At 36.8% G+C, this 16237-nt stretch overlaps 1 protein-coding gene across 1 annotated transcript in view; it reads right to left on the bottom strand.

The window, feature by feature from the left end:
- The window catches only part of ARFGEF1 (ARF guanine nucleotide exchange factor 1), a 144697-nt gene that overhangs the window by 79063 nt on the left and 49397 nt on the right, over positions 1-16237 (bottom strand). Inside the window, exons 5-7 of the mRNA XM_024126954.3 lie at positions 15203-15382; positions 9208-9484; positions 6193-6303 (exon numbers count right to left, since the gene is read on the bottom strand). Coding sequence (XP_023982722.1) covers positions 6193-6303; positions 9208-9484; positions 15203-15382 — 568 coding nt within the window. The remainder of the gene's footprint in view (positions 1-6192; positions 6304-9207; positions 9485-15202; positions 15383-16237) is intronic.

The raw sequence follows: 16237 nt of genomic DNA, 5'->3' as shown, positions 1-16237 counted from the left end.
AGGGGACACGGGTTCGTGCCCTGGTCCGGGAAGATCCCACATGCCGCGGAGCGGCTGGGCCCGTGAGCCATGGCCGCTGAGCCTGTGTGTCGGGAGCCTGTGCTCCACAACGGGAGAGCCCACAACAGTGAGAGGCCCATGTACCACAAAAAAACAAAACAAAACAAACAAACAAACAAAAAAAAACTTTTTAAAGAGCAAAAAACATCATATCAAGGTCAGAAGACTTGGGCAAATAAGGAACTGAGAGAAAATATTTGTAAAATATATCACAGAATCCTAATATATAAAGGATTCTTTGAAATTATGGGGGAAAAAGGATAAAAACCTGACAGAATGAACAAAAGACATGAATAGATGACTCCCTAAAAAAGATATACAATGGCCCTCAAACACAACAAGATATTTAATTTCACTCGTGGAGAAATGCAAATTAAAACCAAAGTAAGATACAATTCTCACCTGTCAGGTTGGCAAAAATTCAAAACCTTAAACTCCACTGGCAACTTGGAGAAAAAGGCACTCTTGTATGTTGCAAGTAAGAGTGCAAAACAATACAACACCTACGAACAGATATTCAGCAAAAGCTAACATACCTTCACATTCATTTACCACTTGACCTAGTAATATTACCTCTTTGAATTTGCCCAGAGGATCAATCTCCACAAATATGAATACAGATATACATGGTTATTCACTGCAGCTTTATTTGTAATAGCAAAAAATACTGCAAACAACCAAAGTTCCTGTCAGCAGGGGACTGGCTGAATAAACATATACCCACATAATAGAGTATTATGCAGAGAGCCAAAAGAAAAAAGAATAAGAGAAATCTCTATCAAATGAAATAGAGGGATTTCTAGTATATATTAGGTGAAAAAAAGGGGAAGACACAGAAGATATACAGTGTTCTATCAAAAAGAAAGAGAAATAATCATAAGTATTTGCTTACTTCTCTGCGGAAACACACACACACACACACTATAAACCAGGGGTCCCCAACCCCCCACCAAGCCCCTGGGCCACGTGGCATGAGGTGAGCGGTGGGTGAGCGAACGAAGCTTCATCTGTATTTACAGCCGCTCCCCATCGCTCGCGTTACCGCCTGAGCTCTGCCTCCTGTCAGATCAGCGGCAGCATTAGATTCTCACAGGAGCGCGAACCCTACTGTGAACTGCGCATGCGAGGGATCTAGGTTGTAGGCTCCTTATGAGAATCTAATGCCTGGTGATCTGAGGTGGAGCTGAGGCGGTGATGCTAGCGCTGGGGAGCAGCTGCAAATAGATTATCATCAGCAGAGAGGCGTGACTGCACAGAGACCATAATGAATCAATTGCTTGCAGACTCATATCAAAACCCTGTCAGCGAGTGGCAAGTGAGAACAAGCTCAGGGCTCCCACTGATTCTGCAATATGGCGAGTTGTATAATTATTTCATTATATATTACAACATAATAATAACAGAAATAGGACTTCCCTGGTGGTGCAGTGGTTGAGAATCCGCCTGCCAATGCAAGGGACATGGGTTCGAGCCCTGGTCTGGGAAGATCCCACATGCCGCGGAGCAACTAAGCCCGTGTGCCACAACTACTGAGCCCGTGTGTCACACCTATTGAAGCCCGTGCACCTAGAGCCCGTGCTCTGCAACAAGAGAAGCCACCACAATGAGAAGCCCGCGCACCGCAGCAAAGAGTAGCCCCCGCTCGCCGCAACTAGAGAAAGCCCACGTGCGGCAACGAAGACCCAATGCAGCGATCAATCAATCAATAAAATAATAATAATAATAATAGAAATAAAGTGCGCAATAAATGTAATGCGCTTGAATCATCCGAAACCATCCCCCTGCCCCGGTCTGTGGAAAAACTGTCTTCTACGAAACCGGTCCCTGGTGCCAAAAAGGTTGGGGACTGCTGTTATAAACTACAAGCTTATGAAAGTGGTTACCTATAAGGCAGGCCAGCAAGGGAAGAAATGGAAGGAAGAGTTCTCTGAGTAAATATTTTATATAATTTTTACTTTGAATCATGTAAATGTTCTTCATTTTAAAAAGTTAAATCAATAAAATAGTTAAAACAAGTAACTTCTGAACACAGTACTCTCTTCATCCTTAGTAAAATATATTCTAAGGACACATGATTGCAAAGAAATCTGAACTTTAATTAATCAGCTTGTTCTTGGTAATGGCACACTGTTTCTACAAATTTAGGTTTTCACTGTGGAAAAAGAAACACAAGTATGAAATGCAGGAAGATGAAGAGAAACCTTGTGGTGCTGGATGTGAATTGGAACTAATAAGATGATCTTGTGATTGTATATCTCCTGTTTCTGTCCACTGGAAAAGACTAAAGTAATAACACCCCAGTAGCAATGAGCATACCTAGTATCTAGGCCTTGGTCTCTAAATACAATTGCCCACTAAAAAGAATATGGACTCCTAAAGAACTTGTTGATTCCAGGGCTGGGACAAGGGAAAGCTGAAGGTGAACCTAGAACATCTTACTGTTCCAGAAAACAAGGAAATGCTCAAAGACTAATGCAATCACATCAAAAGGACACAGGGGCTGGCTTGAAGGGATTTCCACTGGCCAGATCAGGAACAAAAAATGATGATGGTAAAGGATTATAACACACTGAATAAAGGGAGGTACTCTTCTCCATATAAAAATGTTAATTAATATTAGAATTATGAAATCACTATACTACAATCCATGTAATATCTAAGGATCATCAAGGGATTTTAAAACCAGTAAGTGAATGGATCTTGATATGATCTCAAAGTATCACTCACAGATTACTTATTAATTATAAAGGGGAAAATGTCCCCTTACAATGAAGAGAGCTGGTGGTCATCTTTAACCAGGTGATCAAACATTATCACCAACAGGGGGTAACTTAATTATGCACCAATTTATATGATGGAATAAGAAATACCAACATTACCTACGCAGTATTTTTGCCAAATATGTTTACTCTAAATCAAAATAAGGAAACCATCAGATCAATTCAAACTGCAACATTCTACAAGACAATATTATACTCTTAAAAATGAAAGTAAATGTTATGAAAGATGGAAAAAAAAGCAAGAGGACTTGTTCTCAACTAATGAGACCGAAGAGACATAATCAAATGCAGCAAGTGTACCTAGAATGGGTCCTGCACTAAAAAAAAGAAAAAAAAAAAAAGGATATAAGAAACACATTTGGGGACAACTAGGAACACTTTAAAGTGTATTTATATTAGATATTCTTAAAAGAGTGTTATTTTTCTTAGGTGTGAAAATGGAATTGTGGTTATGTATGAGAATGCCCTTATTCTTAGAAGATATATGCTGAGTTATTTTAGGGGTAAAGCGTCATGTTGTATATAGCCAACTTTCAAATGGTTCAGCAAAGACAAAACACACACACACAGGTCTACTTAAAGACAAGTAAAACAAATGTAGCAAAACTGTTAATAATTAGTGATCTAGAAAAGGACCTACAGTTTTCACTGTACTGTTCCTTGAACTATTCTCTAGGTTTGAAAGTTTTCTAAGTAAAAAGCAGAGAAATGAAAGAACTTTCACTTCACACTCTGTATTCATATGTATTAGAGACTGGCAAAGGACCAGACAGTAGACATTTTAGGCTTTGCTGGCCATATGATCTTTGTTGCCACTACTCAACTTTACTTTTGTAGTGCAAAGGCAGCCACTATAAGCAATACATAAACAAATAAGCATGGCTGTGTTCCAATAAAACTTTATTTACAAAAATAGGTAGTGGGCCAAATTTGGTTCATGGAACATTATTTTCCAACCCCTAATATACATTATAAAATTTTAAGAGAATGTGTGGGTACCTAATACTTTCTTTCTTCCCTTATAAGTTTATGGTTTTTTGAAAAATTCATATTCCCCAAGACCATGCTCTCTTCTTTAGCCTCTACACTTTCCCATTTGGTAATCTACTTCAAGTACTAATTTTAACAGAAGGACTCCCACCTGTAACACCTGCCTTGATATCTCTTAGGCCAGAGTTCTATATTTCCATTATATATTTCATAAACATTTCCACATGAATGGCACACCTGAAGGTCAAATGCAATGTCAAAATAAAAATTAGTATCTTTTTTCCCATGCCAACGTGTACTCCAATAATTCTACCAATAGGACTACCACCCACTTACCCATTTAGGCTCAAAAACTGGGAGACTGCCTGTGCAGAAAAGAGCTAACATAGCATGCCTGAGACTGCCTATCCTTAGAAAGGCCTGCTTGCAAGGTTGGCTCTTGGCTGGAACCTTGGAACTTACACTTTGGGAGGATTCTCACTCTTCCCAGAACTAATAAAAGTGGCTCACTGTGCCTCAATAGTTTGTACAAATAATGTGGTTTATGCTGGAACACCAGGTTTCCCTCTGGGAATCTGGAGTTTTGGTATATGCAGATAGAGGGCCTATACGACAGGCTCCCCCCAAAAACTTTGGGCACTCAGTCTCTAAGGAGCTCCCCTGGTAGACAACACTTCACAATTCAATGCTTGAGGAATTAAGAGTTTCCCATGTAACTTCATTGAGAGAGGAATCCTGGAAGTATGCACCTGATTTCCTCCAGACTTTGCCCCATACACCTTTTCCCTTTGATGAGTTTGCCTTGTACCTTGACTCACCGCATCACTGTGGTGAGTGTAACTATATGATGAGTCCTTCTAGTGAATCACCAAATCTTGAGGTAATCTTGGGGACTTAGGACACAGTTTTTATTCTCTCTTTCACCTAGATTTCAATCAGTTGCAAACTCTTCTTGATTCAACTTCCATTATCTCACTTCTTTCTCATTCACTTTTTCCTCTCTATTTCCACTGTTACTGTCCTATTTAGGTTTAGATTACTGCACTGGTCTTTTACTGGACTTCATATTTCCCTACTTAGCTTCTTAAAACATTATTCTGATTACTTCATTTCTTAGTTCTAAAATCTTCAATGGTAACTTATTCTCTCTTAGAACAAAGTCCAAAATCCTAAAGCTGGAATTTATAACCATCCATTGGTTGGCTCCAAACTACTTCTTCAAACTTATTTTCTACCATATGACACCACATACTCTACACTTCAGCCAAAGCACCACCTGGCAATTCCCAAATCATTCTCTCTAGACTTTAGCTAACAGTTTCCCATACATCAAATACCACTCCCTATACCTGCGTGAATATCTATACAGTCTAAGTTCAGTGTCACCTCCTACATAAAACCCTCCTGGATAATTTTAGCTAGAAATATCCATTCTTTTTTTTTTTTTGAATTTTAATAGGATTTTAGCTATTTCTTTCTAATGACACTTATCTTACATTCCTATACTCCAGAAGGCTTTCCTCCAGAGCATGGTCTATTTCAGATAAACTTTTGTGTCTCCTTACAGTGCCATACAATTGTATGTGCTTCATAAGTATTTGTTGAATGAAAAGATGAATGAAAAATTAAGAATGCAATCAGATGAATACTTGCTTCTAGTGTTGTACTAAAGAAGGAAATATATTCTTAGAAATGACATTATAAATGGAAATCAGGCATGGCTGAAATAGTACTATTCTCATTCAAGAGCCACACTGCACATTTAATCATATTTCTAGAAGTACATGTAGCAAGGTAGTATGCTTAGTCCTGTGCAAGATACCATGAATTAAATAAGCTTCAGTGGATTGGTCTCAAATCTAATCCTATCTATAATAATATTGTTCACAAGAAATGTGAGTGAAACTCCTAACAAACTTTAAAAAATTTTTATAATACAATCCATATGATAGGACCTGCCCCTGTATCAGCTATGACTTGGGTCATGATAATAAAGGTATAAGAAATCACGATTTTTCCAAAGATACAAAATACTAAAAACCAAATCAATTTAAACATTTTCTAGTTTATAAAGTTTAACACATTTAGGAGGATGGAAAATATACCCTTGCCCTTCTCCCAGCAAACACAAAAACAAAACATGAAATGGTAATCAACCTTTTTTTTTTTAATGGGGTGGGTTTTTATAAACAGATTATAACTGAAACTGGAGAAAAAGGAAGTACTCATCTATAATCGAAGAGATTTAAGTATTTTTTCTACACACAATTTTTGCTTTTGTTTTGCACATTATAAAATAGTCCCCACAGTCACATAAAATAACGTAAGACAGAATAAACTAATTTAAAGTCAAATACGCTACCTCCAACGATGACGTTCACCATTTCTTCTACAATGCTCTGCACAATGTCGCGTGGCTTTTCCTCACAGTCATGGTTTTCTCCATCATATAATACATCATTTTTAGATAATGCTTTAAAAAAGAAAAATTCAAGAAAACAGTATTTTAGTTTTTTGGAAACTTTTACTAAACATTTATAATGAAAAAAATCTAAGAAATTAAGAATAAAAGAAAAAAAACCAGATATATGAAACTAGAAGCAATTACATGTTAAATCTTCAAAACTTTTAACCAAACCATATTTTAAAATTTTATCATTTCAAGTCAATTTCAACAATGATTCATTTGACAAGCTATTAAATGACTATTCAACTTAAATGAGTTTTCTAGATTACTCCTTTAAGAACCAAAACTTTTAAAAGTATTCTGAATGAAACATTTCTAACATGTCCCACACTTATCAAATAATATTAAACGTAATGAAAGCTTGTTTTGATTAATTAGGCTCACCAGTAATAACAAGCTCATCATTGTGCTCTAATATAATGAGGTCCTTGAAGAACCAGAGACAGGGCTATCTGAGCTCTTCCTTACTATTTTCTCCCCAACATACTCCACATATCCAATGTAAAACTAAATTTAGTAAGTAAAAAAGAATTCATCTCCCAATTTAACATTAATCAAAAACAGATATAACTACCAATCAGAACTTCTGAACACACAAGAAACTAATAAAACTTGATATTCCCAGTTAGTTTTGTAGTGACTATTGCAGATAAAAATACGGTTGCCCCGGGATTTTCTGAAATGCTGAAAATATCTCGGGAAGGCTCAGTTAGCACTTTATGATGCTTTGGGATCCAGGTCCCTGTTCTGGGAGCCACTGCCCTACAGCAAATGGCCTCAGACTGCATGTGAGCTTATGGTGCCACTGTCTACACACACCCCCTCAACTCACACTACTATGAAGGACCACTACTTAAAACTCTGACTTCCAGAAGTCTGTCCTCCCTGTTGTTCACTGCGCCTAATCTACCGTTTGCTGCATTCTACAAAATACTGAATGTCACAGGAGAAATTTGATAAATAAGCATGTCACATCAGTAACTTTATTTTATAAAAAATTCAAATACAACAGCATTTAGATTCTTCTGTGGAGTAAAAACATATAAATGACTTGACATACAATCTTTCCATCTTTCTTAAATTTTGTATTCCTGCACTCCAGTTGGCTAAAGTTACCAAGAGGCTAAAAATTAACAGTTTCAACATAACTAAAATATACATAGTCACTAAAATGTGCACAAAATGATTAGCAAATCAAGAGTCAATTCTCTTATAAATTATCTGACAGAAATAGATTAGAGTAACAGTGAATAATACTTATTACACATGGGAAATGATTATAGAAGTTAACTTTTATGTCCAAGGTCACAGAGCCAGTAAGTGACAGAGATGTGATTCAAAGCAGATAATCTAATTCCAGACCATGCACTCTCAACCAACGGCTCACAGGCAAAATTTTCATTTATATCAGCTGTCAGGAGAAAAACACCTTTAAAAATAATCACGACTATGCCACAGGAATTATGTCTTATTTATAGTGTTGTATCCTAAAAGGTACCTACAGTGGTAGCTACTACACAGTAGATGCTTCCCCCTCTTGGGTCTCGGCCTATGTTGTTTCTTCTGTTAGAAAACTCCCTAAATTTTCTGGCTAGGCAATTCCTACCCTTATCCAAACAAGATTCAGCTAAAGCATCACTTTCTTTACAAAAGTACTTCCTAACTCTCCTCAGCAGAATTATGCATGCCACTTGCAGGATATTTATCACATGACACCTCATTTATACATGCCTGACGCTCCAGGCAGACCGTGAGCACCCTAAGAGCAATGGCTACATCTTCAGCAGCTTTTTTAATGCCAAGTCCTAGCACAGTGCCTGGGACACAGTATGCTAAATCAATATTTGCTGAACGCATGGATGAAGAAATGGAGGAATAAATAAAGTTCCAGCCTTATTATAGATTAGCTCTTTGAACAGCTCCTTTATAAGCTTACAGTGAAAGAAGGGGAAATTTCAGCAAGGGCAGGCTAGAAAAATGTAAATCATATAAGCAGTATGGATTCATTATTAGCTTGAGTACTAGAAATGTTTGGTTTATCAAAACTGTCCCTTTTAAAGTAAATGCTAAATAAAGTACTCTTAAAAAGAGTAAAAAGGCACCTATTCATGACACTGCTGATGTTCATACCACTGTTATGTTATGGAAAAGATGTGGTTAAAAAAAAAAATGAGGAGCTGAAAATATACTATAGAAGTCTTTCCTCAAAGTAAAGTAAAAACACAGAATTCAGATGAATTGTAACTAGGCCTTAATCATCCTAGTTCTACAAAACCACACTGGAAAGGCAACAGAATTTCCATCATTTTTTGACACCAAGCTAAGGAGGAACAAAGGGAAGAAACTCGTTTCTGGGCAGTTTTATAGAACAGCTAAAGCTGAGAATAACGTTTGGGGAAAAAATGACTGCACGTGATTATTTTTAGAGAAACACATTTGTAAAATAAATAAATGCAATTTAATTTTTGTAATCTTATAACCTTTTTCTTAAAAATAAATTTACTTAGAAGAAAACACCATCAGAGAATATCTAAATCTTATCGATTATTATACATCAGGATATAAAAATAAATATTTTTGTATGCCAGGTGGTTATTCAAAAGATGTCTTTCCATATTTAATTTCAGTCCTTTTTTTCGACAATAGTATCTTGTGAACTTATAATGATTTCCTAAAATTTTCAGTCACATTCCAGAAAACTTTACTAAATTAATAGGTCTCCTGTTTGCTATGAACTAATTTTAGGAAACTTTATCACCTAGGATGGATAAAGTCCACAATTACCACAACGTGCCTGACACCCATTAAGTCATATCACCCTTTCCACGTTTCTTTACCAAAAATGCCCTCCTACATTCTTCCCCCAACACACACCTCCCAACCCCTGCAACCCCTTCTCAGAAAGATTACTTTCGGCTGCAGCTGCCTGATCAGCTTCAGTCTGTTCATTTTCCGCACTGGAAGTATCAGATCCATTTTCAGGTTCTGTATCATCCTGAAGGCTTTTATCCACATCATGTGAATGGGGATCAAGGTCCCCTTCATGCTCCTGGGATATATGATCAACAGTCTGAGGTGGCAAATATCTAAGTTGAGGTGATTCAGGCTCATGATGGCTTACTGGAGACTGCAACAGATGATGATGCTGTCGATGCCTTTCTTTTTCCATTTGTTTGGCTTCCTGCAACTGGAAAGAAAGAAAATAATTTCCAATATTAGCAAAATAAGTTGTTTAAAATTTGGAGGGGTAATGTTACACTCAACTATAAATCTTTCATAGCAGCTGCCACCTTGTCTCTAGGCTTAGAAATCACGGTCCAAGAGAAATAAAAAACTAAAACACAATAAAAACAAACAACAACAGAAAACAGTGGTTACTTCTTAGGGGGGTGGAATTTGGCAAACAAGAACAGAGATGGAAGTCTTTCACTATATCCTCTTGTCATTATTTTTGGTGTTTGAACGATGTAAATGTACTACTGAAACAAAATTAAAAACAAATTAATTTTTAATAACCTTAAAATGATAACTGGACTGTTGCCAATGTAACAGTAGATTTACCTAAAATCAAATAAAAGCTTCACTAAGGGAGGAAAAAAGTGGACAGGGAAATAAAATACACACACATTCATTTTTACTTATATATATAGAAACAAAGTCTAGACATTTACACAAGAAACTAGTAATAATGGTTACCTCTGGGGGTAGAAGTTAGGAAATGACCGAACTGGAAACAAGAGTGGGAGGGAACCTTTCAGTGTGTACCTTTCTGTAGAATGTTCTTATGTTACCTTGCCAAATGTCTTTTAATTAAAAAATAATAGTTACATTTAATAAATAAAATTGCAACAAGTACTTAAATGCCTTTGCCCAATCAGTCATCTAATAAGAATGAAAAAACTTTATAAATGTTCCAGTTTTATTTTAGGAGACCTAAATTATTATGTACGTAATACCACGTGTAAAACTGGCTCACTTACAAGATGCTAAAAACAGTAACAATCAAGATCACAGGGTTTCATTTCTTAGCACTTTATTGCTTTTAGACACATCTCTTTTGATCCGCATGACCTAACAGGAATCATTCTCACAGAATTAATTTCAACAAAGATAAATATTTTACAGTGTCAAATATGAACATTTCATATTCCTAGTAATATTCTAGGTTATACGGAAATACCAGAATTAATCATATGAATTTATAAAACAAATTTGAATTAAAAGATTTTAATGCCCAAAAGGTACAAAAAGACTTATAATCTGTATGATCTAAGTCCCTTATTTTACAGATAAGGAAACTGATGGGCATGACTAGTTGCACACAGTTGGAATCAGAAGAGACTTCTCAGACTTCTCAAAGCTTTAGGCCATTCATGAGAAAGTCCATTTCCAAACTAACAGTGAGGAACCTTTGACTTGCAATCCAATCTCGCCCTCAGCCTAACTTCAGCTAATCCGTACCATGGTTTAGTAGGGCAAGCACAGGCTTTGGAATTACAGACAAGCATAATGTTGAATTCTAGTTTTTTCTACTTATTCCAGAGTTGTATAAACTCTAGAAAGATTCTTGGGAAAAAAGAGGAAATTAACTTTAAACATTTTCTATACACTTTCATACTTTCTAGAGTAGGGTTTCTCAAAATCAGTACCATTGACCTTTGGAGCAGATAATCCTTTGTTGTGTGTGTGTGTGTGTGTGTGTGTGTGTGTGTGTGCGTGCGCGCGCGTGTCCGTGTGCGTGTGTGCATGCATGCGGGCTTGGGGAGGTGGAGGTTGTCCCAGGTACGTGTGTGTGTGTGTGTGTGTGTGTGTGTGTGTGTGTGTGTGTGTCCGTGCGCGTGTGTGCGTGTGTGCATGCATGCGGGCTTGGGGAGGCGGAGGTTGTCCCAGGTACTGCAGGGAGTTTAGCAACATCCCAATCCCTATCTCTAATGGGTAGAAACCCATTACAGGTCATGACTCACCCCAATCATGACAATCAAAAGTGTCTCAAATGCGGCTTGGGGGGCAAAACCACCTCCAGTTGAAAACCACTGTTATAGAGAAATAAATTAGCATCTTCTCCTTTGAAATAATTTTAGAACTGAACACTTTATAGTGAATTTTCTTTGGGAAGGAGAGGAAAAGTTATCAGCCATATATACGAATGAATTAGACTTCTAGCTTAGAATATTTTAGCAAATGTGGAAAATTATTCTGCCTTGCCTTTTTAATTTTCTCTCTCCCCTTTCTGACTTTTCTAATTATCCATAGCACAGAACTAATATGCCTCATGACACGAAACATGTTCATAGCCTTTATCATAACTCAGTTACATATTTATCTGTGTGATTATTTAAGATTCATCTTTCCCCTCTATGTCTGTAAGAATTTTGAAAGTAGTGGTGATACAGTGCGGTATTTTGCCCAGCAACATGCCGCGGAGCGGCTGGGCCCGTGAGCCACGGCCACTGGGCCTGCGCGTCCGGAGCCTGTGCTCCGCAACGGGAGAGGCCACAGCAGAGGGAGGCCCGCATACCACAAAAAAAAAAAAAAAAAAAAAAAAAAAAAAAAAAAAAAAAAAAAAAGTGATAAAATTTCATTCACTTCTTCAAAAAAAAAGCAGCAAAACTATTATATGTGGTTACAAAATATTAGCAATAATCCAATGTCAATACATAGGAGAGTGACTGAATACAGTACATGCTGGAGTACTCTGCATCTATAAAAAAGAATGAGGAAGATGTAAGGGCTGATATGGAATGCTTTCCAGGACATACTGCTAAGTGAAAAGAGTATGAAAGATTATCCAGAGTACGTGTGGTAGCCAGCCTTTTTAAGAGGGCCACCAATGATCTCTACCTCTTGATTTTCACTTCTTTGTAGAGTCCCCTCCCACACTGTGCCAGGGAGGGTCTGGGTGATCACTTTTTTTTTTTTTAAAAATTTTCACTTGGAGTATAAATGTTTACAATGTTGCGTTAGTTTCCCCATATCCCCTCCTTCTTGCGTCTCCCTCCCACCCTCCCTATCCCACCCCTCTAGGTGGTCACAAAGCACCGAGCTGATCTCCCTGTGCTATGCAGCTGCTTCCCACTAGCTATATATTTTACATTTGGTAGTGTATATATGTCCATGCCACTCTCTCACTGCGTCCCAGCTTATCCTTCCCCTCCTTGTGTCCTCAAGTCCATTCTCTACGTCTGCATCTTTATTCCTGCCCTGCCCCCTAGGTTCGTCAGAACCATTTTTTTTTTCTTAGATTCCATATATATGTGTTAGCATACAGTATTTGTTTTTCTCTTTCTGACTTACTTCACTCTGTATGACAGACTCTAGGTCCACCCACCTCACTACAGATAGCTCAATTTCGTTTCTTTTTATGGCTGAGTAATATTCCATTGCATATATGCGCCACAACTTCTTTATCCATTCGTCTGTTGATGGACACTTAGGTTGCTTCCATGTCCTGGCTATTGTAAATAGTGCTGCAATAAAGATTGTGGTACATGACTCTTTGGGTGACCACTTCTGATCATAAGGTAGACAAGGTAGCTTCTGCCTTGTTCCTCTCTCTCTCTCTCTCTCATTCTCTGCCCAATGAAGGCTTTAAATGACTTCAGCCCCAGTTGATACTGTGATCCATGCAGCCAACTGCAACTTCATGTGAAATCCAAGCTACAACCACCAGCTAAGCTACTCTTGGATTCTGGACCCTCAGAAACTGTGAGAGATAAGCAGCTAAGCTGTGAGTTTTAAGGAGCTGAAGTTTGGGGTAATTTGTCATGCAGTGACAGATAACTAATACAGTATGCTACCTTTCATATAAGAAAGGTGATACATGAAACCATACATGTATCTGCTCATTTGTGCTAAAGAAATGTAGAAGGATAAACCAGAAACAATAGAGATTAGCTACATCCAAGGGGTAGAAAGAAGGGAGGAAGAGGATTGGAGTGATAGGAATGAGGAGTGTTTCTGTAGAGCTCTAACTCTTTTTTTTTTTAACATTTGTATTGGAGTATAATTGCTTTACAATGGTGTGTTAGTTTCTGCTTTTTAACAAAGTGAATCAGTTATACATATACATATATCCCCATATCTCTTCCCTCTTGCGTCTCCCTCCCTCCAACCCTCCCCATCGCATCCTTCTAGCTGGTCACAAAGCACCGAGCTGATCTCCCTGTGCTATGTGACTGCTTCCCACTATCTATTTTACATTTGGTAGTGTATATATGTCCATATATACACTACCACTAACTCTTAATTCATAGTAGTGTTTAACAGACTCAAAAAATAAGCAAGCAATTAAACCAGAATGTGAGGAGTACTGAAATGGAAAACAGGCAGTAACAAACGAACTTAACTGTATTATAAAGTAATAAAATTATCCCACTGAAGAGTATGGAGAAGAAAAGAACTAACCTAATAACTTTGGAAAATAATATTTTGAACAGATACTATACTATAAGGCTAAAGACAAAGAAAAAAACTAAACCCAATAAATATAAATGCTATAATGTACCTAGTAAATTTGCTTCTCACAGTGTTATAAGTAAGCAATTCTAAAACTATTATATGGGTGTAATAGGCCTGAACAAATAATGTATCATAAAAAATAAAAGCCTTATTTCTCACTGTTTAGAGAAAGTTACAAATGAGTAAAGCAAGAAGACTGAAATGAACCCTGTGGTACTGGCCTGGAATCAGAAGCATAAGTATGAACACACAGCTTTTAAGACATTCATATGGGTAATCACACACGGGGTGGGGGAGGTGGGGTGACTGTACACATATGTATTTCCTAGTTCAGTCTGCTGGGAGGGCCTAGAAGCAGTAACATCTCAGCTACAGTGAACACCCCTGGCACTCAGATCTTGGTATCCAATTACCATTCTCAAATTGAAGGAGCCAGGGCTCCCTGTTTGTGCCTACTACTCCAGGGGGGAAGCAGAGAAAATTCAAAATGAGCAGGGAACATCTTGAGATTCCAGAAAGTGAAGAGGTACTCAAAAAAGGATGGGGGCTATTGTCAAAAGGACAGAAGGCCAAAGCTGGAATAACTGGGGCAACAGAATAAATAACGATAGAACTGGATTATAAAACACAGAATAAAAGAAACATCCATGAATACAGATGGGTGTGGGGGAATATGAGGAAAAAAACAGGATATTTGCCTAGTCTGAAAGTATCTCTCCTGAGATATTTATTAAATGTAAAAGAATAACTTTTCAGTGGAGGAACCTGGAAGATACCACCTTAACTAAGTAATCAGGGTTACTTTACTTAATAGTACTATAACAGTGTTAATTTCTGCTTCTGAACATTGTAACATGGTTATGTTAAGATGTTGCATTAGGAAAGCAGAGTAAAGAGAATCTCTCTGTAAATATTTTGCAACTTTTCTGTAAGTTTAAAATCAGTTCCAGATAAAAAGTTAGAAGTTGGTTTTTAATTATGAAGACCTAGATAATTTAAAAAAAAATGATTCTCTAGCTGCTGGTCTCTTACCCTCCTCCCCAAATATATTTCATCACTATAGAAATTTATTTTAATTTTTAAAGGCTCAATGAATAATTTTATACCAGAATAGATCAAATTAGGTAACTTGATAGCTACATTATACTCATCTACTAAGCTTGAGAGCAATAAAAATATCAATTCATAAACACTTCCATGAGGATGATGGCAATCGATATCTTTCAAATTCTATCTGTGAACAATTAAAAATGTATTTTATCCAACATCAAGCAAGTCAGTAAGCCTCAAAACAAAAACAATACCACAGATCTCCAGTAGGTAAAACTGTAAATGAAAGACATTTTCTTCACAGGCACAAAAGATTTCACTATATTTTCATTAAAATCTTTTCTATAGTTGATGCCTGTGGTGTTCTATACAATCTCTCTCATTTTTAAATACTTACTGCTTGGTTTTCCATGCGTGCAAAGATAACATTTAGCATCTGAGTAAGAGTGGCTTTGGCTGTTGTCTGATTGATGAGATTTTTGCTTGCTAGATAGATATTGTAACATGTTCTCACAGCTTGCAGTACAGTTCCTTCGTGAATTTCTATATGTTGAGATGTTACTGCAGTAAGTAAAGCCTTTAAAAAAAAATACAGTTAAAGCAATTTTTTTTTGCGTCCAGAGTTTCAGCACATAAATACATTGGTATTTTTGTATTAGAATTAAAAATTGCAGACACCATTACCACTTTAAGGTAATGTATACAGATTTTCTACCTGCCTTAAATATATCATCAATTGTTAAAATATTTTATGTTTTCCCCATCCTGGTTGTAGTTTCCACATAATCCTCCCAAACCAAAACGCTAAAAAACCATTCAACTGATTAATTTCAATCCGAGTTTCATTTTAATAGAATATTATTTTGGTCTACTAAAATGCACAGTATTAATACTCTGTCATAGTGTAGCACAGATATGCTTCATATATCTGTTGAACTAGATGTCAACTTGGGGAGGATACATATTGTGCCTTATTCAATTTCAAATTTTTCTGAGATCTAACTTACAGATTGAACTCAATGTGCTGTTCTTATTACTGCTGAAGATGCTTACAAATGTTTTAAAATAAAGCATTTAAAATAATCCTAAGGTGAATCCTCCAATAAAGTGAACAGCTATAATTTCTGTGAACTGTCACACATTAGGCTACTCAATTTCTCAAAGCAAGGACTCATATATTTTGTCTTTCTATGTTGCACAATGCTATGCAGGGTCAGCATTAAGCACATACTGAACAAACCACAACTGACATGAAACTGCAAACAACAGGCCAAACTGAATAGCTTTATTAGAATAAAGATATTTTATGACTTATGAAGTAAATGCAGCTAAGAGACTGAAAGGCTCAGAAGGGGTGATAGACACACATAAAGGACACTTCATACATGTAAACAATTTCAAAAGTACTAATAGTACAAGAAAATTTTTACTA

The sequence above is a fragment of the Physeter macrocephalus genome, chromosome 15, assembly GCF_002837175.3.
Source record: "Physeter macrocephalus isolate SW-GA chromosome 15, ASM283717v5, whole genome shotgun sequence".
NCBI classification, from domain to species: Eukaryota; Metazoa; Chordata; class Mammalia; order Artiodactyla; family Physeteridae; genus Physeter; species Physeter macrocephalus.
Note: the sequence above shows the minus strand (reverse complement) of the source record. Positions and strands in the feature narration are given on the sequence as shown.